At 30.7% G+C, this 27,737-nt stretch overlaps 1 protein-coding gene across 2 annotated transcripts in view; it reads left to right on the top strand.

Annotated features, from left to right (window-relative positions):
• The window catches only part of LOC129972643 (uncharacterized), a 138,974-nt gene that overhangs the window by 90,928 nt on the left and 20,309 nt on the right, over positions 1 to 27,737 (top strand). For both annotated transcript variants that reach the window (XM_056086855.1, XM_056086854.1), the window contains exons 3-6: positions 20,777 to 21,013; positions 22,248 to 22,420; positions 24,091 to 24,254; positions 25,998 to 26,171. In XM_056086855.1, the coding sequence (XP_055942830.1) occupies positions 20,777 to 21,013; positions 22,248 to 22,420; positions 24,091 to 24,254; positions 25,998 to 26,171 (748 nt within the window). The remainder of the gene's footprint in view (positions 1 to 20,776; positions 21,014 to 22,247; positions 22,421 to 24,090; positions 24,255 to 25,997; positions 26,172 to 27,737) is intronic.

Here is a 27,737-nt window from a genome sequence, read left to right as displayed (position 1 = left end):
TCGTACAATTTATATGACGATGCCACTTTTGCATTTTGTGTCACCTGTGCGGTCAAAAAGAAATTGAAACAAATCATCTCAATAGCATTGTTTTTTCTGTCATATAATTAAATCATTTAAATTCTTGACCATCGGATGCAAACGAAAGCTTACGAAGTGTGTATACTACTTTTAAATTTTTACTAGCTTGTATTATTTCTCATTTCAGTGGAATAAAGTGGTTTTATTCAGTGGTTAATTTGAAATTCAGCTGATGTCCTTAATATTCAAGATTTTTAAAATACATATGGAATTGCAAGAAGAGCTTTCTTGTGTACAATTGTAAGATACAAAGAAAAATTAAAACAACAATAATATTAAAAAAAAAAACTGAATGTAAAAGCTACACCTTTTCAACAAGAACATTTTTTTTTATGATTTAAATATTTTTTAAAATTTTAAATAGACCGTACACCATATATATATATATATATATATATATATATATATATATATATATATATATATATATATATATATATATATATATATATATATATATATATATTCAGCAAACATGCTTTAGAACGTCAAGATTGTTTCCATTTGCAATTTAGATTCATTCTTTAAATTCATACTCGTCTTTAAATACAAGCAAAACATTAAAGACATTCTTGTTTCAAGAACCATTCAAGAGTGTGGGGTTGATTAGCTTCGGCTACATTCTTATAACATTGTGATTTTTAATTTCCAAAATACAACAGTAAAGAACCAAATACATAAAGTATGTTACCTATCCTTAAATTTCTTATAGTTTACAATATGGTTTTTATTATTCTAGCTCTAGGTTGCTTGGTCAGTAGATTACCGTTATTCATAACTCTTGTTAAATTTCCTTCAAATTTCCAAATTGCTGATTTCCTTATCAAAAAATGATGAAGCGACACATCCGTTTTTTAAAGATATGCAGAATTGCACTGAAATAAATACATGCCATCCCAATTGTATTAGGCATTAAATGACGATTCTTAGACAGCATTCTACTTCAACTACGAAGATAAATCAAAAATTATTTACACTTTCCGCCATAACTTTTCTTGCATTGCGCACCCTGACTTCTGCCCTTGCTTATTTTATTGCTTTACTGTTGTGATAATGCTATGAAAGTGTGATCTTACTTGCGCTTGTTCTTCTGTTGAAGGCTCATAGCCACTCCATTAGAAGTTTGCACCAAAGTGAATAAACGAGGAGTTATCCAGTTCCTTTAAACGTAGGGTATCAGAGACTGAGAGATTTATCGTAGACTATTGTAGCAATATAGGGGAAGTACACTATTACGTTAAACTGTACTTTTGTAGATCGAGAAGTTTAAAAAATATCAAAACAAGTGCAACGCATAGAGAAGATGCAAAATTGCCGTCTACCTCCATATAAAAATTAATCGCCTAGCTTTGGAACTTCCAACGTGTTTCAATCAAATTTAATATTGTCGTTGCCATAAATCATGCCTGTGATTCGAACCACCATCTAATATGATTTCTACTGTTTTATTATTTCTTAATTATATTAGAAACAAGAATAATTAGCCAGTAGGTGAAATCACAGGCGATCCACATGGTGAACAACGTGATAAAACAAAAAGATATAAACGAAACATAGGTGTGTTCAACTCGCGTCAAATTCTACACTGAATGTGAACTTTTGCCAGAACTCAGATATAGGTGGCATGGCGCTCAACGCGTTAGTCACTTTATCATCGCCATATCTCATTAATATTCTTATTGTCAGAGGGACCGCATACAATTGAGTAACACCATATCTCACAACTCTTTGCCATTATTGTCATGGCTCTGAATGAATAGTCAAACTTTCACAAAGAATGCGTGTTGTCGCGTTTAAAAGCAGACCGCATACAATGTATGAATATCCGGTAATCCAACCGATATTTGGTATAGAAAAGTAGACGTCTGTCACCTAGGCATTTAAAAAGAGACAACTGAATGCATCATACAACCACTGGTAGTGTGAAGGCATCCTTTTAATTCGCCGATACTCGTATAAAGGGTAAAAAAAATATGTTCTATACCAATCAGAACATTCTTCTCATTTTGACATTGCTTTCGTGCCACTAACAGTCAAGGTACTAAGACACATGAATATCGTAACCTTTTACTATTTTGGATACAGTCATTTCGTGTCAGTCTTTATGGCCTTTTCGTCAACTACAAATTCATTTTGTGCGCAACTATTTTTACTGCAGTTAAGGAATAGCTTACATTTTTGCATGGCTTCTTTGCCTCGTCTACATTGCTTTTCAAGTGAATAAGTTTAGATCCTCTGAAAGGACTATCGGTTTTAACATTCTTTAATATTTGTATGCAGCAGTTAATCAGCTTAAGAATCAGAAGAAAAGCCTTCAAATTTTAATAGAATTTTCTACTTCGATTTTGGCACATGTAAACATGGCCACTACTAGTTAACAAAATTCTCGGCATATATTCCACTTATCTTTAAACTTAAATCTCCCTGCCATAACTTTCTTCTTTACAGTCGCATGTTAAATAGCAAAATTGTCTTAGAATTTCTTTGTTGGTAATTTTGCCAATATACTTGAGAGCATTTCTTTTCCAGAATTGAGCAGTGTTTTTTTTTTTTTTTTCCTCCTCCCCTTCAAGTACATCCTCCATGTGTTTGTTCAACGATGTGATATTATATGTTATGTAACCAAAATGGGTTACTTTTCACAGTTTGAAATTTTTACTTTTATTTGTTATTAATCGCTTCAAGTGTGCCAGCTGGTTTGCCTGATATATTGGTTATATTTGATTTCAGATAAATCGTTTTGATATATTCAAATTTTCCTTTGAAATTATGTTTATAATTTTAAATTCTTGAAAATTTTATTTACATTTGAAAGTAAAATTTTTGGCATTGTATAGCAATGATTGCTTAAATTGAAAGCTGCTAGAACTATAATAATCCCGAAATATTTTTGTAAATATACTCATTTTTTACTTATCCATTTAGATCTTAGTGATCCAGTCTTTGGTGGCTTATCTCGGAAACGATTTTTGCGTTACGCGTTCGCAGATGTTTTTGCTATATTGTTCATTTTTATTTTAATGTAAATGGTCTGGATGTTATAATATTTCAATCTATGAATCACATTATTCATCCATTTTTATAAATCCTTATTTTAAAAAAAGCACTGAATGAACCTGTTAGCCAGTACTTTAAATGCATAATAATGGTCTTTAAAGCAATGGCTGATTTATTCATTAAATGTATTTTTTATTTTGTTTTACCTTTTCTGTGTGTATTTAAAAACTTTTGTTTGTCACTATTTGTAAATAATAAGTGTAATATTTAAAAAAATTGGTCTTTAACTTCTACAAGTATTAACCAAAATTTTTTACATATAATGCCAAATGCAGTTGCATAACAAAGGTAAGTGGCTCCCAGGGCCTGCCGTTTTCCACTCCCTTTAAATATTTCTCTTTAAAAAAATGGCATAAAAATTCTAATAATTTGTCCACATGGCGCCTTGGGCAACTATACGCTACTGTTCCGTATACTAAAATATTCTGCTATTTAATAATGCTAAATGGACAGGCTTCGATATTTATTTTTAATCTCTACTTCCACGTAATGCTTATAATAATAATAATAAGAGCGCAGATTAATTCTGAACTTCTATTAAGATCGCTTTTCCTGTTTACATAGAATTTCGACATGCGTACTAATCGATTTTTCTAGCAGTTAGAAATGTGAAAGAAAAAAACAGCTGTAAGCGATCATTCGATATCAGTTACAATTTCTCGGAACAACAAAAAGTTATCATACACTAATTGCGATAATAGGATGAGATAGTATTAAAAAAATGGCTTTTATTTTTAATCTTATGAGATCATCAAAGTCTGGGCAAGGAATCAACCGATGTTATGAAAAGCGAACAAATATTAGGGTGTCTCAAAAGTTTCTTTTTCATCGCGCAAAAGGATCCTTTTTTAGGATCCTAGGCTTGTCACTGGAGACGAAACTTGGATTTTATATGAAAATGTGCATAAAAAACGCACTTGGTGTAAGGACAAAAGGGTTTCAACTGTCGCAAAGCCGTGACTACACCCCAGAAAAGTTACTTTGTCCATTTGGTGGGATTGGAAAGGCGTAATTTTCTACGAGCTCCTTCCTCGTAACAAAAAACGGCCAGAATTAATGAACCCACGATGCGTTGCTTTTCATCGTGACAACGCGAGACCGCGTATCGCATTAGTCGTAAGAGTGAAGCTGTTACAGTTTGGTTGGGATGTTTTACCGCATTCTGCATACTCTCCAGATCTCGCTCCATCTGATAATTACTTTTTTCTGTCCTTAAATTCTCTTCGCGATAAGCACTTTAAATCCATCATCGAAATAAAAGTGCATCTAGAGGATTATTTCTTGTCCAAAACACAACAATTTTGGAAAGATGACGGAATGAGGCTTCCTGAGAGATGGAAGAAAGTAATAGAGCAAAAGGTTCTTATGTAACAAAATAATTAATATCTTAAACAGTAAATATTGTGTTTCATTTCATATTAGAAATAGGAAAGAAACTTATGGGACACCCTAATAAATTTTTGAATGATTTTCACTACCCAGATCCTCGCCACATTTCCAATCTCCACCATTTATGACGAATCTCAACTTCCTGCCACTTTCACCTAACACATTTCTATGTGATTTTACACACACAAACCCTGTGCGCACCACGCCGTAACCTCCATTCATTCATTCATCCATCCACCTCCTCGGCTTCCTGCTGCTGTGGAAACAGCTGCCGTTGCTTTCCATCAAAAGAAGAGCCTACTTTTTCTTTCTTTTTTACTTTGCCCCCGCTCTCACCTTTAACCCCGACCTTGTGCTCTCTTCGTGACGGATGAAAACCTCCCTTCCTCCGCAGTGCCGTCTCCTTTTCTGAGAGACTTATTATTATATTTGCTTGTTTTTAACGACGACGGGTTCTCTCTGAAAACGGGGGCACGCCACCCCGGGTCAGGATAATAGTCGTCGCCTCTGTCTCTATTTGAACCCTGATGTTAAAAGATGGCTTTTAATAGAAAGTGGATACCTGTTCTGGACTGCTTTGGATATACGCGAGGCTTTAATATTAGCGCTGTTTAATGTTAATGATGTGTCTCTTTTTTTTGTTGTTTTTTTAGTTGTCGCTGCGTGATTGCCGTTAGGGGCTATTCGAAGCATTTTTAGTTGGGTGTAAACCAAATCTTCCTAACTGTGAACTCTGACCCCATGCTTTAGTTAGATTGTTTTATTAAGTGCCGGTGGCTGAGCACTTCTCAACTTGAGTGCTTGAGGACAGATTTAATTTGAAAATCGCCGTTGGTATAGAAACTATTTTGTACTATGTTTTAGACCAGGGATTCGTAAATTGTAAGCCGCGACCCCCAGTAGATTCGCTTCAATAAGTAGCGATGATGTGACAGGGACCAATTATCAAAAAATGCGGCAGGAATTATCTAAGAAGGGATCGAGGATTCTAGATTTTTTTTTCTCCTGATATTTTTAAGATTTTTTTTTCTTTTATTTGATTTATTAGAGCAGGTACTAGAATTTATTCATATTATGATCGAGTATCGTTTAAATATCAAACCAGTGGAAGTGGACTCTCCGAAACTTTCATACATATTCTTCAATAAATATATTTGTGTAATATAAATTCTATGCCATTGGCGAACAACGGTTTTACGAAAGAACCTATTTAAAGTGAGATCTTTGTCGATTAATCGCTGGAAGGTTATTGCTACGAAAGCACCAGAAAAACAAAACTGTATTTAGGGCACTTTTTTTTTTTTTTTTTTCTGTCCGATTAAAGCCAAAATTTTGTACAGAACTGCAGTTACGGTCACAAACCATATACCAAATTTCGGTATTTAAATTATTGCATTTTTAAGTTGTCATATTTACATGATTGTGAAAGTACAGACTGACAGACCGTCAGCCCTTCGACAAGTTTGATTTAAGATCATATATATATATATATATATATATATATATATATATATATTATAATATTCACTTTAATTGTTAAATCTATGTGCCAAATTTTATCCATCTTGCTCTCTTCGTTTTGCAGTTGCCGTGCTAACTTATATTCGGACAGATAGACTTCTCTTGAATGGATTTCATTTAAAAATTGATTGAAATCTACGAATTTGATGTAAAGACCGTATACGAAATGTCATTCTTCTATCTAAAAAGTTTTTTTGAGTTATTGTGATAGACAGACCTAATTGCAAAAATATATTTTTCTGACTTAGGGATGTCTAAAAGTGAATATTCTTCAAAATCTCGACTTGAATTTTTTTTTATGCGTAGAATACTTTTCCTTTGTATAAGACCCCCGGGGGGGGCACCTCGTAATGAGGATGAGATGCTTCCGGCATGGTGGTTGGATCTCACCACCCTGGAGGGTACACAAATAGATAGGGGATCTGACTCCTCCCATCGATGACGGGACGTACTTCCTTCGGGGAGGGTTGTATCGTGGCCGGTGATGGCCCTTAGGACTCAACCACAGTTCCCGCCAGTGTTGCTGTTGCGGCGGTCCGGTCATTCAGTTTTATGGTTTAAATCCGTGCGCCTTCGTGGCGGGTCGGAGAGTCCGATGGCTGACTTTCCCTTTGTATATCTCGTATACGAGAAAGTAAAAATTATTCTTATGAATGTTTTAAAGTTTTGCAAGTTCACTTGATGATCAGCCTTCTTAGTATATATGACAACTCAGACAAACTTTCCTTATGTCTGTATATAAAATGGAGCGTTTTTATTTCACATTAGACGAAAACATTAAAAAAAGAAAATAATACCCGCATTAAATTCGCATAAGGAGATATCCGAAATCGGATCCTTAATTTTATTGTTCATTCCATTCAAGCCAAAATTAATAAAATTGAATTAAAAAAACATTTTAAAAAATCTTACGTTTCAAGAATTTTTTTAAACATGAAAAAAAAAAAATTACTCAGTTCTTTATAGTGTACTCCAGTCACCTCAAAACAAAACAATTTGTATAAATTGTTTAAAAAATTAATACCCTTTTTGACTCTCTTGATCTGTGCATGGAATCACGGAATGTTAGATATTTTATGTGTAATTTATTATATAAATTCGTTCGTAAAGGTATTAAATTAAATTAAATCAAAATAATTTGAATTAAGTTCTGGAAAGATTTTAAAATAAAATTAACTCCAAATAGGAATTTGTAAAATGCCTGTTACTTTAAATACTACTTGCTTGGATTACATTGTAGTATCTCAAATTAATAATTATTTTCACATAAAAGTATGTTTCGATCATTAGTATCGACAGTTTATTTTAATTTGGTTATTTTGATATTTAAAATTCTCATTCAACCTTCAAACTGAAAATTAATTTTATTTAACCCTTTGCACCCCACCGGAACGTGTATGTCCCACTGAGATTTTTAAATCACTCTAAGGGAGAGGGAAATTTATCGAAGTGCATGACCTAATGGTTTTCTGTAATTGCATTCGTATGTTAGTGCAATTTTCCCCCACTGTATTTTATATGGTCACCTCAACCCCAATGGGACGCGTCACATTTAAAAAGACTACTGGGGCACATATATTCCACCTCCAAAATTGCACTTATAGTTAATTTTTTTTAACAGAATATAGCTATTTATACTTTATTTGACCCATTAGAGCCCTAAATTATCTTAATTTTTGAAAAGAAAAAAACTGGTATTAAAAGGATTAACTGTAACATGTTCTACGCTTTTTTTTTTTTTTTTTCGTTTTGTTATTCAGTGTCCTCTTTAAAAGTAATATATTGTACTGCAAAGATGATTTTGGTACGGCAGAGGAGGTGTTAGGAGGGAGTTTAATGCAGTTCAAGTGCATCCCTTCTAAGTGACAAAATTGATGCCATCAACTCGCATTCGAAAAACATTGAAATAAATGAACCATCCTCTAAACCTTATCTCGCCCGACTAGAAAAACTGGAAACCTGTGGAAAAACTCCAGTTTAAAAGCATTGTCACGGTTGATGAAAATCTTCTCCTAAGAAAATAGGAAATGTTATTTTTGTCGACTTTCTTAGTCTTTCTGTAACATAGGACGGGCATAATGACCGTGGTGCTCACTGCATGCTCTGCCGAGCACGGAACGTAAGCAACCAGCGAAAAAGAAAGAAAACGTTTTCCATTAATGTATACCTTTCTCACGCGAGTGGAGATTTCTTTCTTTTCTTTTCTTCTCCCCCCCCCCCCCCTCCTTCTCACTCACTCTTTTCCACAGTGTTCTATGTCTATCTTTTGAATGAATAGTTTGCTTTGATTTCTGGGTTTACGTTGAGTTAGAGCCTGCCGAGATTAGTTTTCATTTTCCTTATGATTACTTTTTGTCTTCGAAAAGTATTTTGAAGAAAGTGGTTTTGGCCATCGTTTTTGTTTGAATATAAAAATTCTTCTGGTTTTTTGGGGATTTTTTTTTTTTTAATAGGAATTTCTGTCAAAGTTTTCCTTGGGGGGGGGCAGTGTTGTTGACTTTTGATGTTCTAAGGCTGCGATTTTACTTAAGTCGCCATATATTCTAAATTTTAATGCAAGTCACCTGCTTGTGAAGAGAAGAGAAGGACATTAGATGAAATCCAATGTAAATAAAAAGTATTTACGAAAAGTTAACACGCAGTGAAATGTTTAATTATTAAAATATTTCAAAGCGAAGCAAGAACAGAGAGGGGGGCATAAATATGGTATTTTGCCATGACTTTTATTATTTTTCGCTGCAGACTTGATTATTCACGTGGCACAAATTAACCCTTTTATTACTAATGGAACGCATGAACCTCGTTAATTTTTAAAAATTTGTTTAAATAATTCTAGCGAAAGTCCTTTTTTGGGGGGGGTGGGGTGGATGGGTGTTATTTGAATATCATTCCATCCACTGATTTAAAAATCATTTGGGGGAAAACATCAAAGTAGAAAATAAAGAGAAAAAGATTTTTAAAATTCATTATCAAAAGTTTAAGATTGCCCTAATCTGGATATAATACAGGGTCTCCTCTACTACATTTGTATAAACTGATTGGTCATTAGACGAATTTATATATTTCGATATTGATTCAAAATAATCATGAAAATATTTCATAAAACACAGAAGTTCAAGTTATGAATATGTACTTTATTGGGTATTAAATGTTAGACAATGACAATAATTGCAGTTTTCGTTCAATGTTGACATTTCACTTCATTTCTTTAAAAAGATATATGTGTTGACAGTAATAGTAAAATAATGCTACTTAAATTCCTGTATCAGTTTGAAATTTCAATATATTTTGCTGAAGAAACTATAAGTATCTAGTTGTTTATAAAAGAATTAATTGAAATCAAACATAACCAGTGCTGCTAGCGAATCATTTGATCGCCACAATGGTAGCCTGATAATGTAAACAGAATTTTAATCATTACCTTTTTAATTTCGGAAAGAAAAAAAAAGAAGCGTTTAAATATTTGATTAAACAATTAAAAAGTTTTGAATTTTTCTGTAATTATGCAAAGCCATTACAACAAATTTTGCATAAAAATTGTTTAATTTTTTTTAATTATCGAAAACACTCTACTAAAATGAAATTACCATCATCGCAAAGAATTGGTATATTTTTTTGAATTTTATTAGGTATAGAAATAATTTTGGAGTAACAATATTTTTTGAAGTTATCGCAGAAAAGTGTCAAAATATCGCTTTATTATTAATTAATTAAAATTTTAAAATATTGCTCCAAGTTGTGCACTTGCTCTTATCCAAGTATAGTTGCTTCAAATTTGGTAGTTCTGGAACAGACGATCTATCCAGTAGAGCCCCCCTTTTCACACATACGTTTACATTTTCCTTCATTGTTAGCTTAGATACTGTAAACCGAAATACAAACTGAAATTACATTTAATTTTGCAATTTAGTTTTATGGTCATAAATATAGGAGAAGCTGTCTTGGACAGAAGAATTCTTCATGGTACAATTTTTTACTTTAATCCATCATTTTTTTTAAATGAGCTATTTGCTAAATAAATAATGATACAATGCGGAATTTTAGTTCACTTTCCATTACGAATTCAATATTTTTCGTCATGCTATGACAATTTATTATTAAATAATTTATTAGTATTATTATTTGCATGCTGTGTAAATTGGCTGTATTTAAAAATAAGTTTTCGAAAAAAATTGAAAATCAGTGGGAATGGAAGATTGCTGTAATGAAAATAGTGTCATGCATTATGAATATGTATATTACAATGGAATAAAAAATGTACCCCTTCCTACCAGAAAATAGTCTTTGAAATTACCATTGGATCGTATCAGAATTGTAATCTGAAAAATTACAGCGCTAAACTTTTAGAAGAAAAAGCAATTGCAAAAATTTTAAAAATCTTCTTTGATGAACTGCTTCTGTATGAAATAAAAGAATACTTGTCCGAAACTTACATCACGTTATCTTTGCTGTTTTCCACTTCTTTAGTATCTTAACCTTGTCTTTCAAAGACGCTGTTTTCTTTCCTTCCGAACTTCATGCATTGCCATGAAACAACTTGTAAAGAATTTATTTATTTTAGTTCTCTTACATAAATTACTGAAATTATTTATAAAATATTCGTTTATGAATAAAAATTCCGTTAAAAATAAATAATTGCGAATCTTAGCTGAAATCAGTATATATTTCACTGAAACCAAAACATCCCTTTTTTATGTTCGTGATTTTCATATTAAAAGTTTCTTTTTATATTGTTTAGTAAAAATGCTTTGAATAAGTTCTGGAAAACATGAATGTCAGGAAAAATGTTTGCTTTTAAAGTAAACTTTTAAAAATTCATTTAAATTTGGCAAGTCAAATATACTTGTTTTTCTATTCAAAGACTATAAAATGCTTGTATTTGACTTTTTGTATGAATGAAAAAGGTTTCAGAAAATTGAAATTTCAAAAATCCTTATCTCATAGATGATCTACTCAAAACTATTATTAAACCATTAGTGCCATTTCCTTTTTTTTTTTTTTTTATCTAGATATTAAATTTTCCTATTATTTCCAACGATAAATTTTAATGTTGAAATGAGTGTTAAAACTCGATGTTTCACGAACTTTTTACCTATAACCCTCTCTGCTTAAAAAAAGAAATTAAATAATATTTTTCTTTTGGTATAATTTCCATATTTTTTTTCCATCGCTGCATAAAGAAGAATCTGTTGTGAAGAATCTCGGTTAAAAAAGTTGAGGTAATGCAGTGAAATTTTATTCACCTGAATTTCTAGAACTGTTCTCTTAATATAATTTATTTAAGCAAATGATTAAGACATGCAGCGCGTGCGTGAAATGCCAGTTCACTATCGCTCTCACTAAATGTCGATCAAATTTATTAACAATGCCATTTCAGGATGACATTATGTATAAAGCTACTAATGATTATATCGCAAATAAATGACTTAGTACACATATCTACACGTTTTAAAGTTAAAATACAATAGCTAAAACAATTTAAGGTGTATGTACACACTTGAAATTTCGAAAATCGTTCAAAATATCGAATATTTTTTTATTGTTTAATAATGTTCTCTGATCCTTTAGCTTTTAAACGATACCAAGATGTTGTCAATATTCGAAATTTTTCTCGAGTTATAATTATTTTTCTTGAGGTGACTTCATTAAAAACTCTAGTTACAGTGTTTTTAAAACATTTTATGAAGAATGATATTTTTCCACTATGTTGCTTCTTTCAAACAATCATAACTCAAGAAGAAATGAACCAAATACAGTTATTTATATATCAAAATAATCTGTATGAAATAGCGAATGTTTTGTGCCTCCATCAAAGTTATATTTATAGAAATAAATTTTTAATAGCTGTTTAAAAGTTAAAATTGCAGAAAAAATCTCGCTTTTTCTATTCATCGTTGATGAAAAAATTGTTTATTAAAAAACTAAATATTTTTATAACTTGATTGATACAGACAACATAAAGACTAATATTAGGCATAATTTCCAACAAGAATTGTGTGTCTGTACAAATTAGAATTTAAGATATCATGTTCCAAAAAATAGGTTAATTAGCTCATTAAATATTATTTAATTAATTAATAATTAGTGTAATATGGTTTTTTTCTCACTGAAATGAGTTTAAACATATATTTATGACCTCCTGTGAAAAAAACTGGATTTTTAAAGTTAAAATTTTTAAAAAAATCTTCTAGTGTGTACGTACATCTTAAAGAATTCCTATTTCATATGCAGAGTTTATATTGCTTAATTTATAAAGTTCCTCTTAACCCTCTAGCTGCTTATCCCGCGATTTCCGCGGCTTGACAATCGGTCCATTTTTTTTATTGCATCTTGCGTTTTTCGCAATTTAGAGTGTTTGTTTTTTACAGTTACGGATTTTTATTATATCACATTACTATCGTGTAATATACAGTATCAGTTCACTTTGTCTGAATTAATCTAATTAGTGATTTTTAAAAATTACGTGGTCAGAGGGTTAAGTCATTTAAATTCAAAATGGAATCTCGTATAGCTAATGAAGTAGTGTATACTTATAATAAATTGGCTATGTTGAATTTATTCAGACAGGTTAAGTCGTTCCTAGTGGAGAAACAAGTAAATTTTAAAAATAATTCAAAAACTAAAGATCGCCCAAAAAGACCAGTCAGAAAAATTTACGTTGTGATTTAACAAAATCTCTAGAAAAAATTTCATGGAATTATACGTAAAATTGGCGAAGATGATGTGTTTTCGATTAAAAATCGTGATCTTACCGTGATTTGAAAAAGTGTTTGTCCAGAAATTGAAAATTTTATTCTCCGCCTTCCTCCACCCCCTCCGAGTGCGTTTTTCAGATTTTATTATTATTTATTTATTTTACTTCCTTCGTTGCTTAACTCGGAAAAACTCACCTCCCCCTGCCCTCCATTTTCAAGAAATATTGCTAAATAAAATCTTGACGCAGCCCCCATCATCAATAACTGAGCCGTTAATATGATGCTAATAGTATTCTGGTCGAACCACTGGTCGCCAAAGGCAACTCATTAGAGTTTAAAAATTAAAATCTTTTGAATGTTCTCGTATTTTAAACATATTATGATCACATTCAGAACCTTTTACTGGGTCTAACAGTGCATGACAGAGTTTTCCTCTAACTGAATTATTACCAATAATGTTATTTATAAATCAAATAAATAATGAGTTAACTCGTCCGTGGTGATGAATAAATGTATGTGAAAGGTGAGTACGGTTATTGTTGATCAAAGTGAATGATAAGGATTTCCGATATAATTAGAAATTGCATGAAAAATAGATGGAAAGATACAAAATGAATCACCATGAATAAACAAACGTGCCGCTTTCCTGATAAACTATTGCGCAATGTTGTCCTCTCTTTTCTACTTAGTTCAAATTTAATGATCGGACCAAATCAGGATATCAGAGAATCTTTATCAATTATTTGACCAGCTGAAGGTTCAGTTTAATATAAAAATATCCGTTTCTAATGATCTAGTTCAATAAAAATATTTAGGGCAGGTTTGCAGGATCGTTTATCTTGGAAGAGTTACCCTTCGTTACCTTTGAGAATGGCAAAATCAGGTCGAAGCTCCCAGAAAAAGCCTCTGACCATTCCCGTCCGGCAAGGAAAACATTCTTACGGTTATTTATAACTGCGAAAACATTACAAGAAACTGGTTTTCTGAAAAATCGAATCAATATGTTGATCAACCAAATGTTAAAAACAGTTTGCTTTTTTAACGCCTAATTGATTTAAATCAGAATTTTCTGAAACTAATAGGGCATATGGCAAGCATGTTAAAGGCTATCAGGGAGCAAATAAACGGGGTCTCTATTGATTGATGAAAAAGAAAACTTTAAAAAAATCAGTTTTTATAGAAATACAGGTTTATTTTTAAAACTATAATATAAAAAAAGAGGTGAAATGGCAAAAATAATCGATTTCACTATATCTCTTCTTGCTCTATTTTCATTAAAGAAACAAGTTTAATAACTTCATTATCTATCCGTCTTCGTGTTATTCGACTTAAAAAAAATATCCATGTTGGTAAACGGAATAATTTATATTACCATGACTTTAGACTTGTTTAAAAAAATTAAGATTGTTAATTTTGACTTTTTTCATTACATTTATCTTTGTCATTTATCTCTTTAACTTATTTCTTTAAGCTTATTTTACTGTTCATTTATCAGTAAACAGTTAAATAAATTTTAATAGAACCAAGCCTTTCATTTTGCATTAATGTTTAATTATTTTTTTTAATGTATGCATGCATATAGTACAATATAAATTTTATGTTTCTTACATTTAATTTAAACATTAAAATTTGTAACAAAAATAGGCATAATATTTCTTGAACTTCCTTTTTCTCTAATACGGTTCTGAAATATAGTGAGTACAATATATTATAGACATTTGTGAAATGTTGAACTGCTCTAAAATTTCTGGGGGGAAAAATGAATAAGGGGTAATTGACAGTGTCTTTATTGATATGGTGGGATAGGAAATGAGCATTTATAAAACTCCGGCCTGTCCGGTTTATTTGTTACCCGGCCTGCCCTTCCACCGAAATAATTTAAGGTTTTCTGTGCTTCCAAATATGGAAATAATTCCTTATGAAAATGTCTGTTTAAATTTGATTTTCATGTCAAATTGTACTTAATTTTGATTGCTTTTTTTTTTTTTTTTTTTTTTTTTTTTTTACATATGCTTTTATGATCTTATTCTTATCGAAAGTTTTTCTTGTTATAAAATCTTGACAGTTATTGAGGAGCTTCAAAATTAATTTGAAGTCGTGCAAAATGTGATTAGCTTTCATGTTAGTTTGAATACTAATTACAAGCCACAAGTGTAATACTTGAGTTATAACATGGCGAAAATTTTCACTGCATCTGATTCATCTAGACTGTTTTTGTGAGAAAGTTAGTTAAGAAAAAAGCATATTGAGATATGTTGAATTTCGCGTTTGCCAAAATAATGTTTTTTTTTTTTTTTTTTTTTTTTTTTTTAATCATATTTATCTTCGGTGGAGTGGAAGTGGGCACTTTTTTTGGCCAAAATAGCAATTTCAAGGAGGAAGAGTGGATTTTAGAAAAGTCTTCAAAATATAGATTTAATCTTCATGATTATGATAGTTTTGGCGTAAGAAATGTCACGTTAATTACAAATTATCTTTGGTTATCAACTGTTGAAAGCGGGCTGTAATGTCTTGATTTATGTTATCTAATTGTAATTTTTCACGCAGATATTCAAAAGCCAAAACTCATCATCAATTGATTGTTTAATGCTAATTTTATTATCAATTTTGTTACTTCTAATCAAATTTGGCGACCTATGATGGTCTTGAATTGCTCTTTGATAATTCAAGTTTGTTACAGAGTTCAACAGCTTTTCCTTGGATGGAGGTAGAAATTGGAATGACCTGGTGGTTTCCGTGATTAGTGTTAAAACGCAACATTGTGTCATTTGGAACTTTACTTCCATACATTTGCTTTTTCTAGATGTGCTTATACTTGCGAATATCTGTGCTTTAATTTAAGGGAAAAAATTTAACCCGTCTTTTAAAAAGCCTAAATGTTTATTCAGTTGTTATTCTTGACTTATTTGTTAACCTTGATTCTTCTATCAAAAAAAAAAAGAATATTTAGTATTAGATTAATTGTAAAAGATTCAGTTCGATTCCATTGCAAGCATTTTAAATTAATTCAGAACATATTCTTGGAAGAATGCCTTACTGTTGATATGCCTACTTTAATTGTATAAATATCTGTAAAAAATCCTACTAATGTTGAAAACTTTTATGAAAAAACTATCAGACTTTTCATGTCCCTAATAGGGAACATTTTTTAAATCCTCTCTTTGTGCTAATTGAAATTTTGCTAATCTTCTCTTTGTGCTTATCCACCGAAAAAAATCATGGCATGCAGTTTGAGAATACTCATTCTAACTCATTGAAATATTAGTGGAAACCATTACACGATTGTTGGATACATTTTTTTAATTTTATAAGAGGTCGAAACAAGTATCAGCAAATGGAACATGACTAATTGAAGGTATCAAAATATATTCACGTGTAATTTTAAGCTATGATTTAATGATGACCTTGGCACCTAAGCCAGCATCTGCTCTCCACATTACTCCAACTAGAGGACGCGTGATCTTCGCCGTGAAATTACAACATGCAGCATGTCCACATACATGGATTTTTAGTGAAATCAGATTTCGAATCTGGTACTGCTCTTCTTTTCCAAAGTCGGAACCTCACTTTTTTAAAGATCTTCCATCTCAGTTCAAATGTCTTTAGTTTGATTTGGAAATTTGAAAAATATGTGCTGTCTCGGGTGTTGTCATCTGACTGTGGTTCGAAATTGCGACGTCCAATAAAAAGCATAGCCCTCGTGGTGCTCTAAAACAAGAAGTAAACGGTTAGAATTCCAGAGGTACTGAAAAACTCTTATCCTAGAGTTCCAAGTGGCGTTATAGCATTAATCTTATATGCTATACTTTACATCTTACCTTTCATATATCTTATCAAACCTATTTCTTCTTCTTTATATAAGTATTAAATTAAGTAGACCTTAAACATTAAAGCTAAATTGCATTACAGAAAGTGAAAAAAGTGAGTGCGTTACAGACATCGCCCTTTTATTGTTCACAATTTCGACAGAATCCAAACTCATTGGCTTTTACCTAGGCCGTCTGAGAACAATTGAATCATTCCATGGGCTAATAAAAAAAAAAAAAACCTTGTCGAATAAAATAGTTGAGGAAAAAAAACATTTTCTTATTTAATACCTTACAAATGTGCAAATTGGTACGTTTTCAAAATAGGAGTTTGTAAACTAGCTTTCCTATTTTATTGCAACTTCTATTGCACTTACAGTTTAGAATTTTCTCTTTGGTAGTTCCTGCCCGATTTTTTTTTTTTTTTTTTTTTTTTTTTTTGATCTGATATGTGTGTTTTTACAAGACAACAAAATTAGTGGCTACCTAATTACAAGATCTAATCATATTCATGCTTTTGACATATTCAAAATTATAATGAATACATTTTTGTACATCTGTGTCTTAATGGCATCCTGGGCTGCGGCTCTATTAGCCCACTTTAAATATATAAACAAGCCTGAAGTTTATATATTCAGACCAAATGTGTTATGGCCTCGATATGTCAACTTCAGTATGGAATCAAAGCAGACATGTTTAATGTAACTAAACTGAATTTCGTTTAGCGGAAAACTTAATTTAAACTTCTGACGTTGCATGCACTTTAATTTTTCGATTTTTTTTATAAAAGACCTCTGATGAATTTCTGTTGAAGAGAAACCTCGTTCATCTCCGAACCAACGGTGGTGAGCAGCAGATGAAGTCTTCACCATCTTTGTTTGTCTCAATGTTAGCCCGTTGATCCTCTTAACATACTTATCGAAGCACCCAACCGCTTTCGCTGGAGGTGGAGGAGGCATTGCGCTCTGATCGCAATCGCCTTCAATCTGTTCCGCTAAGAATTATGGTCTTTTAAGCTCGTCTTCCTCTCCTTTCCTTTATATTTGCTGAAAGATAATGAATGCCGTACAGGTCGCCCATCAACTGAACCGCTTACAGGATGCACGTATCGTTAATCATTCGCGTTCTTCTTGACATTTTCTGCGGGAAAAGCGCAGCGATGTAACGTTTCGCTTTAGGGCCTCGCGACTGGGATTTTTGCTGAGAGCATTCGTCATCCCATTGCATCCACGAAAAAAATATTTGCTTACTTTTTTGTTGTTGTTGTATGAAACATTTGGCTAGAGTTGTGTAACGCTTGGCACCGATTTTTAATTTATTGTCGATAGAGGGGGAAGAGATAGGGAGAATCTGAGTTAATACTTTGTTGGTTTGCAGTTGTTGAACCATGGTAATTTCAGGTTCAAGGTGCTATGAAGTTTAGTCAATGTTTTAACTTTGTATTTTTTGTTATTGGAGTATTTCAGGCGAAAACTTGATGAAAATTTTTAACGTCATCTGGAATTGTTTGTAGTCGCTTAATATATCTTTATATACTAATTTGTGTGTAAGTGAAATTTGATTCGAATTATGGAATATTTATTTATTTGTTGATGCGAGGTAATGGAGATAAGAGAGAAGGAACCTGAATATAAATTTGATTGATTTGTAATTGTTGAATAATTATAATTTCAAATGCAGATTACTATGTTTTATCGTGAGTTTAAACTTTTGGGACATAACATTGTCATTTTGACGCTTTTTTTGAAAATCGGAACGTTAAATGCAAAAGGTTATTAAAAAAAAAATTAATATTCACTCGGATTTCTTTGAACATTAAAGAAAAGCATACTCAAATCTTTATTATTATTTATATGAAACATCTGTTTAAAACTGATTTTAATTTATTATTAGAGATTAGAAGCCGAATATATATTTAAGTTCATTATCAAAATATCATTATTTCATTCTGAACTTGTTTATAATTTATTTATAAAATGCTGCCTTGTATAATCTCTATATTCCTTCGCTGCTGAATATTACCAAAAAGCAAAAACATTTTATTCTGTTATAGTAACAAAATCCATTGTAAAGATATTGATTGTTTATAATTTATTTATAAAATGCTGCCTTGTTTGGTCTCTATATTCTTTCGCGGCTAAATGTTACCAAAAAGCAAGAACATTTTATTCTGTTGTATTAACAAAATCTATTGTAAAGATTCAATTAAAAATCACCCAAAGTTTGTTTTACCATATCCATCTAAAATTTGATACTTAGTAAATTGCTACGATTTAAAATGTCAAAGTCTGTACCAAAGTAGCCCTTCTGGTAGCTGCCAAACCAAACGTTATACCAGCGAATCAGTCGGTAATTACTGTGGAAACAGAAATCTTGAATGAGACATTCTTAAATGTTTGGAAACAGGCAATCACACACCCATCTATCTTTGAAATGACAATTCAATTCTGAATAGTATCGTTTAAGTATTTCTTATATTTATTGAACTTTAAATGTTTTTTTTTTTTTTTTTTTTTTGTCTAATGCGTAGTACAGTAAGATGGTCAATTGCAGCAATATTAGATTATATCCAAATACTTGTGGATTATTTTTCGTATTACGTATTTTTCATCTTACGTATTATATTTAATTTTCATATACGATTAAATGTTCGTAATGAAGTTAAAACATTTAAATTTGCAGAGATATTGATTAAATTTTAGTATTTCAGATTAATTTTTGCTTGTAATTAAGATTCAAAAAAATAAATAATAATAATAATAATAATTTAAAAATAATCAAATCATTTCTGGTTTTCAAAAGTTTCGGCAATTCTGATGAAAAACATCGCCATTGTTTAATATTTGTCATATATTTTTTCTCCTCAAATATGAAATACTTCTTTAAAAATGTATATGAAAAAACATAAACACATAATTGTAATAATATATTTTTACAAATAGTCTTGTTAGCTGGACATATAGTGTTTGTTAGCTTTTTGTTTGTCAAAATGTTTTGAGAGACTAATAACTGAACTGTATTATAAAAAAAAGTATTAATTAATATTATTTTTCTGAAACATAGACGACTTTGACAACAGCTTGTTCTGCCAGAATATTGGCTTCCTCTACTGGTTAAATTTATAATATTGAATGTATTTATATAAAATTTCACTTATTGTTATTTTATAAGACTGAAATATTCAAATTAGATAAAATGCATTTACTTCAATTTACTGCATACGAAAATTATATATACATATATATTCTATGAAATGAAAATCCTTCTACTTAATTAAATCCAAATAAAGCAATAAATTATTATTAGTCTTAGCCAAACACGTGATTGAATCATTTCATAAAACTACAAAATTAGATTGAATATCATCACAACAATAAAAAATTTCTTAGAAGTAGTATATATAAGATTCAATTTTAAAAATTTATTTAAATTTGGAGACAAATTGTACGGAAATGAAATTGGCTCCAATAAGAAGCTAATTTTTAAGATGGTGTAAAAATCAATTTTGTAAAATAATGTTTTCAGAAGATATAGCAGAAAAACCATCAGAATCTTTCTTAACTTTTAGTGAATTTACTTTTGAATTTTGAGAAGTTCAAAAGTAAGTTCAGTGTCCAATCAACAATGGTGTTTCTCTAGCTTTAAAACAACCAGATTTACCAAATTACATTTCATTTCATATGTAAAATCTCATCAAGATTAAACTAAAACTGAATTCATATAAAAATTACCCACACATAGGCACAATGTTTTATTAATATGTAGACATTCAACTTAAAATGCTATATGATATCATGGACTGTTTGGTATGCGGAGTTTCAAAATAAACAAAGCGTTTAATTCTTTACTAATAAAAAGTACGCTTTAGTATCGTACTATATTTCCAATACGTAATTATGGTACAATATCATAGGATATGTTTGTTTGTTAAGAATTCGAAACTTGAATATTAAATATTGAATATAAGATTAAATTCATTCATATTCAATGTTCAAATTATTAAATATTGAACATTGAATATTAAATTCTCTGATTTTCATGTGTTAATATAATGTTAAACTTTGCTAACTTTTGAAAATAATGACTATAGTTGATATAAAAAATTCATTGAATTCATTTCTTTTAAACACTAATTTTTCACACTGAAAAGGGCTTCTAGTTATAATCTTTAATTATATTAGAAAGATATAATTTAATAAAATTATATCTTTATTATTTTTTTCCTAGGTATTCCTCATGGTCTGAAGCCTTCGTCCTCGCATTTATCAGTTCCAGCACCCTACGGTGTATCAAAATCTGCAGTTCGTAATGTCATGTCTCCAGTTCACCAAAGCGGTCCTCATGCAGCTGCTGGATTCTCTCCATTTACGAACAGCATTAATCCAGCACTCAATGCCACACGAACTTCAAGTTTTGCTGCTGCTCTCAGAAAACTGGCAAAGCAAGCAGTTGATCCCATTGCAGGTGAATATTTGTGTTGGTTTATCACCATCACTTCAATATATTGTCCTCTGACTCATTATTTGCAGCTGTAGGGTAAAAGGTTAATATAACATGAAATGTAGTATATATATATATATACGAACTCGAGACTTTGATGAATCTCTTCGTTTTAGATCTGCCCGAGTTCGAAAAACACATTTTTGGAAACGGTTCGTCTATCTGTGATAAAGACAACTAAAAAATGCTTTGAACTAGACGGTTTCAAAATGAGTGTATGCTCTTTATACCAAATTTGTGGATATCTATAAAAAATTGTGTATAATCCGTTGAGATGAAGCCTGTCTGTCCGACTGTTCGAATATAAGTTAACATTATAATTATAAAACGAAGGTGCTAGATAGATAAAATTCAGTACACACATTTAACATTATCCGGTATACACATTATAATGTACACCAATCAAAGTTTGAGACAAAACTAACAAAGGGTTGACTGTCTGTCGGTCTGCACTTTCAGAAACATGTAAACGCGATACTTTAAAAACAGAATGACTTAAATATATCAAATTTGGTGTAGAATTTTGTTGCTACAAATGCAGTTTTGTGTCAAGTTTTTATTTTAATCGGTAGAGAAAAATATGTCTAAGCTCAAATTCAATTTTCCAATACTATTAATGCATGCCAGCGATTAATCGCCAAATAACTCGAAATGAATGACACGATAGATTCAGTAAAAATGCTAAATTCACGCCAAAAGTATTATTGTATAAGTATTGTAAAAGTAATATTGTATAACTATTGTACGCCAGTGCAATGCAAGGCATTCTGACAAGTTTATTAGAGATAGTTTTGGGGAGACCCTCCCTCTGATTTATGTATGTCGATTCATCACTAATTAAAAAATATTTTTAAAAAACGCGTTTTTTCTTTACATCTTTAGAGATAATGGAATGAATAAATGCATTCCACTTCAGTTTCTGAATGCTTTAAGAAAACTTTATGAAGTTGGAACAGATTCTGAGTAATCCTTACTAATACTGATAATTTTGTATGTCGATGTCTTCAAATGTTTATTTATTAAGTCTGGCATATAACTAACTTTATTGCAGCATTTAGCTGAAAAATAAACTCTAAGCTCAACTTTAAAAAAATTATAAATAAGTTTAAATGAAACACATATGCAATGGTACTCTTGTTTATTAAAGAATTAAATTTATCTGATAAATAATAATTTTCTGTTGTACTTTTCTTCGCAGAAAAAGATTTATCTCCTATTTCTCCAGCATCCACTCCTTCATCCAACCAACAATCCATCCACAATCGTCAGCATCCTCCAATGCCGATGTACATGAACAGTCATAATCCCAACCCGCCTGGACATGGATCTCCATCACCATCCGTTACGCCATCACAAAGCTCACATGGGAAGGTAAGCTGAGCCACTGAATATTTTTTTTCCTAGCTAATCGGAATGCAATTTGCTATGTTCAATCATCATTCACTAATGGTATAGGATGTCTGTATTCAGGACACTGCAGTTAGTGATAATTCAAGGTAACAATCAGTAGAAGTTTCTGTGTGACTACTATGTTTCTCCAAAAGTAAACGCCTAGGACGGCAGTGGCCTGGTGGTAAGATCTCGAGCCCAGTACTGGAGGGTTCCAGGTTCGAGATCCGCTTCCATCAAAGAATCGCCATGTTAGCGGTTCTGGTGCATGCTAAATCCGTCTACACCAAATGCCCTCCCGATGGTGTGATGTGGAAGTTAAAAGGTGGTGCCAACTCAGTTGTCCGTGCCATCTAACCTGAGTTCAAAATTACAAGGTCCATCCCAAAATAGCACAAGTATTGCTTTTAGATGAGATGTTAATACGACTAACCGAACCTAATCTGATGTAACCAAAAATAATATCCAGTTTTATATTAATTTTTGCTCCAAACAATATCTAAAGGCTTAAGTTACAGGAAATGTCTTATTTTTTCATGAATATATATTTATTCACTGGAAAAATTCTCAGCTTATTTTACTGCATGAAGCACATTCATCAAGTGTTATGATACTTTGAATTGTTCTGACATTTTATCTGACTGAGTTGCTAAATCAAGGATAAATGTTTAAATAACAGCCGCTGTATAGGACTGTTATTAACATTTTGCTTTTCTGTCAACAATTTATTCACAGATTATTTTTTTCCAACTCACGGAAAAATGGTTCCCAATATAATCCACATTTATTTATTTTAACATTTTCCTTGTCCACCTAATGATGGAAATTAGCACCATTTTCAGTCCATTTGATCCAACCACTTTTCTTAATAGAAAGCTGTAAAATTCTTAAACTGGAAATCTTTAAATAATCTTGACTGAATAGCGGTATCTTCTTCTCTTATCTTACTGAAAGATGGAGATTTTTCTTTTAAAAATTCATTGAATGTTGATGGTTCTAATTTGTCAGTCATGTTAGTTACTTACCGAGTGAGCATGTTTGGTATATTTGCTCTTTGACTGGTCATTTTGCAATAATTATGGTAACCGTAAGTTGATGATCATAATGAAGATTTATATTACAAACACCCTGAAAAATCATTTTAAGGCTTATTTTTCAATTAGATACTCATTTTTTGAGAAACGTGGTATTATGTCAGCGAATGTACCTGTAATATGTACTACTTCACATCCAATGGTTATTAAAAAAATTTGCTTTGAATGCATTTGGAACAATTTTCATTTTAAATTTTGGATTTTCATCCTCAGAAGAATATCAATTAATAGAGTGGAAACAATATTTGCCATTTGTTTTTAAACATCCCAGGGTTTTATTGAGGACTATTTTACTGGTAATATCATATGGATTTTCCCATTATTTCAGAGTATATTATCTTTAACTATAAGTCACATTTTAGCAGTTGTTGAATTAATTATGATAATCATTTGGTGGTAACATTTATACTTGATGACAATTGCTGTCACATGAATAAAGGGTGCTTAATATGCTAATGTTTTAATGTGCTTATTGAATTCATGTTAGATTTTAAATATTTATTACTTTGAATTTTGTTTGTTCAGTTTTTTCTTATTATATTTCTCCTATCTTTTTAGGCTTTAGATTTGGGACGTTATTCAAACACTCATCGAAATGGAAGTATTGTTGAACCAGTGAGTCTAAAGATGGAGAATTCCAAGTTAATAAGTTCGTCAAATGATAAGCGAAGTGATATGACTTCAGGAAATAAGCATTTAGGACCACCTAATTTGCCACCTAGGTATATAATGAATCTTTATCAATTAACTATTTTTTTTTAAATCAAAAACTTGAATATGTATATTTTACATCAATAAGGTTTTTTAAATTATACAGAACATTGAATATATTCCATTCATTATTTATCTTTTTAATTTGTGTGTGCTTACTGATGTGTATTTACCTTCACAAAGAGTTTTTACCTCACTTACAGAATCACTTTTTTCTTTTGATAACAAAAGCTGCCATTTCACGTCATTGTTACAATATTAGCTGGCTATTAAGTAGTTTTTTTTTTACTTAAGTTAAACTGGTTACAAGATTATTGTAAGATTACACATGTAAAAAATTTGTAGATCAGTAAGTAATTGTCCCTTTGAGACAATCCCTAGCTATTATCTGTTCTTTTAGCACATGAGTCTCCTGTCCACACATGTATGATCTTACTGGGATCTTATAACTGACTTAATGTAAACCTGTCTTTATATCAGTATGAAGTGGCAATGAGCTTTACTAATGACTTTTAAATTAAATATTTGCATTGTGAACGTTTTGATGATACCTACTTCTCAGTAATATAGTTATAACACAAATTACTAAAGAAACCATATTTGCATGAAATATTTTATCAAAATTCAGTAATTAATTGTATTGAACCAAATTTCTCTGTATTAAATCTTAATTATTCTTTGTGTGTTTTGTTTCCTTTTGTATATATAGAAGCAGAGTTAAATGAGAGATTTAACCTTTGCAAAAGATGGCAAAATCTGTTTATTTACAAACAGCAAGTGCGTTTTTTTTATATACTACTCTCTTGTGAATTATGAACAGTATGTGTGCGAGTACTATTCTCTGAAACATGCTCATTTCAAATAAATGAGTTAAATTACTGATTTCATATATTTTATAGCAGAAAAAAAATTGAAGGAAAAATTTGACTCGGTATTAGTTGAATTATTTGACTTTTCTGCTTTGTTACAAATTGATTCATTGATACTTTTCTGCTGATTTGACTAAAAAAGTACACAGAAAGTGCCCCTTTTCCTTTAATTGTACAACAACCAACATGCATGCTACATTCTACAAAAACAACAACCATGTATCTGAAAATTTCTGATTCATAACTTAAAATTGCTCAGTAATAGATTTGGGTATTTTATGGTCCTAGGTCCAATGTTATTAATTTATTTTAGGTTAGTATTTAAAAAAAATTACTTTTTGTGATTTTGTTGCTGTATTTTTTTTTAATAAAATTATTTATTATGGCTGCAAATTACCTGGTGTCTACATTTGTAAACAATATTATTGAAGCAGGTAGTTTGGTTTTAGTAATATGATTGATTTTATAAATATTGTAATAAAGTGAATGAAACATTTGAGAACATGGTCAGTTATATTTGATAAAAGGTTAATATTATCCAGATTTTTTTTATCATTCATAAAAATTGTAATTTTTTTCAAAATTATTTATTTGGCAATTATGGAAATAGTTTTTTTAATTGACCTGTTTGCATCCCTCTCTTAACATAATAGCCTTAATCAGCTGCCTAATCTACCTTATTGGAAATCTGTCAAAACACCAAAGTTACCATTAGCTGCTACACTAACGGAAAACTATGAGAATCTATGCCAATATTTATGCACTGCTAACATATTGATGAAAAGCTGCTCTTGCATTTTATTGTAAAATCAATATTGGATTATACATGACTCTTTCAGAATTTTAAAATTTCAATCAATAAATTGTTCTTTTGCTTTGTTTTAGTTTGAGGCAAGATCACAGCTTGTCACGAGGTTTTCAACCATATAGAAATTCCGAAGAACGCAGGCCCACTCCACCTCAAGGATACAATCCTTCACCCCCTCCAAGTTCAATGAGTGGTTATGCGTACCATCCTTCTATTTTACAGTCATCTAGAATGCCACCACAGTCTTATAGGTATTGAATTTTACTACTTTTATACTCTTGCATAAAAACTCGCTATTCTGTTGCTTTAAAAATTAAATTTATTTTCCTGCATTTTCATGGTAATTATTTTTTTATATTACATAAAATTTATCTTGCATTATTACAGTAAATATGTAAGAATTGATCATTTTTATTAAAAAATATGCATATTAATGGTATGCATTACAGTACATATTTTAGACAAATTGTTTCAAATCAGCTTTATTTTAAGAATATTCACTGGGTTTTAGTTCTTTATATAGAATATCTTAGCTATCGAGACACCAATAAATAATAATAATAATAAAAAAAAACATTGCATAAAAGTGTTAAAAAACATTTCTAAATTGTAGAAATTTAATACACTTGTATGCTAATCTTTAACATTATCTGTTAAACACTTAAGTAAAAATATTGTCCTTTATGACTATTTGTATTAAATTTATGTACTATTTACATTATATTAAACCATTATTTGTTTTCCTGTTTAGTATCCATATTTTAAAAATTCTTGTGTTCTTTATTGTTATTATTGAAATTCAGTGCATATTATATGGAAATTGTATGATTCAACTACATTAATTATTAGATTTTGAACTTTATGACTTGAATGAAGGACATAAATAAGGTTTGATATGTGTTAATCGCCTGCTAAAATATATTACTCTGTATGTTGCGAGAAAATTGCATCATTTGAATATCATTTAAAAATTAATTGAATTGGATGGCATGTTGGCTGTGAGACTCTAAAGTCATGATTTGAGTCCCAGTTCCATCAAATATCCACCATGAGCCTTATGCATGCTAAATTAGTCAATGTAGGATGTCCTCTCATTTCCTGTGCTGTGGAAATTTGGTAAGAGGCATTAACCAATTCGACTGTCAAATTATTGCAAAGGAACCCTCTCCCCTCCCAAAAAAACATTTGCTTAGTTTTTATTTAATTAGAGTTTAGTAAATGCATATTCCCACTTTCCAAAGTTTATTTGTAAAAATTCAATAACTTTCAGTCAAATATTTTGGCCTGCAGAATACCGACAGACAGGAAAAAGCACCTCCAGACATACCCTTTTATTATTAGCACAGATATTGCTCAATTTTATGTGTTGTTAATGAGACAATACGATCTTATTAGTCTATTCTTAATATGTAGTACATGAAATGCATTCATAGTGTTAAAAGAACAAATTTTAAAGTTAGCATTCATTTGTCATTTTTTTTTTTTTTTTAATACATTGCTTATTGATATTAGATTTCCTGCGTTTCAACTCCGTGTATCGTTTTGTTATATTTTTCCTATTTAGTTCCAGATATATTATTGAGGCACTTCCCTACGCTTTGTCTAAATCTAACTTTTTTTTAATGGTGGGTTGTGATCCTCAGCACTATTAATATCCTTCGGCATATCTATCTGAAAGGGTCATAAGAACTTATAAAATAACTTTTCAGTTAATTTTTGTTTTAATTATGATTAATTAATACTTAATTGAAGTTTACACGCTGTCTTTCTTTAAAAAAATTAACATCTAAAAAAAAAAGAGTTTTGAGGGAGAAAAG

Source organism: Argiope bruennichi, chromosome 6, assembly GCF_947563725.1.
Source record: "Argiope bruennichi chromosome 6, qqArgBrue1.1, whole genome shotgun sequence".
NCBI classification, from domain to species: domain Eukaryota; kingdom Metazoa; phylum Arthropoda; class Arachnida; order Araneae; family Araneidae; genus Argiope; species Argiope bruennichi.
Note: the sequence above shows the minus strand (reverse complement) of the source record. Positions and strands in the feature narration are given on the sequence as shown.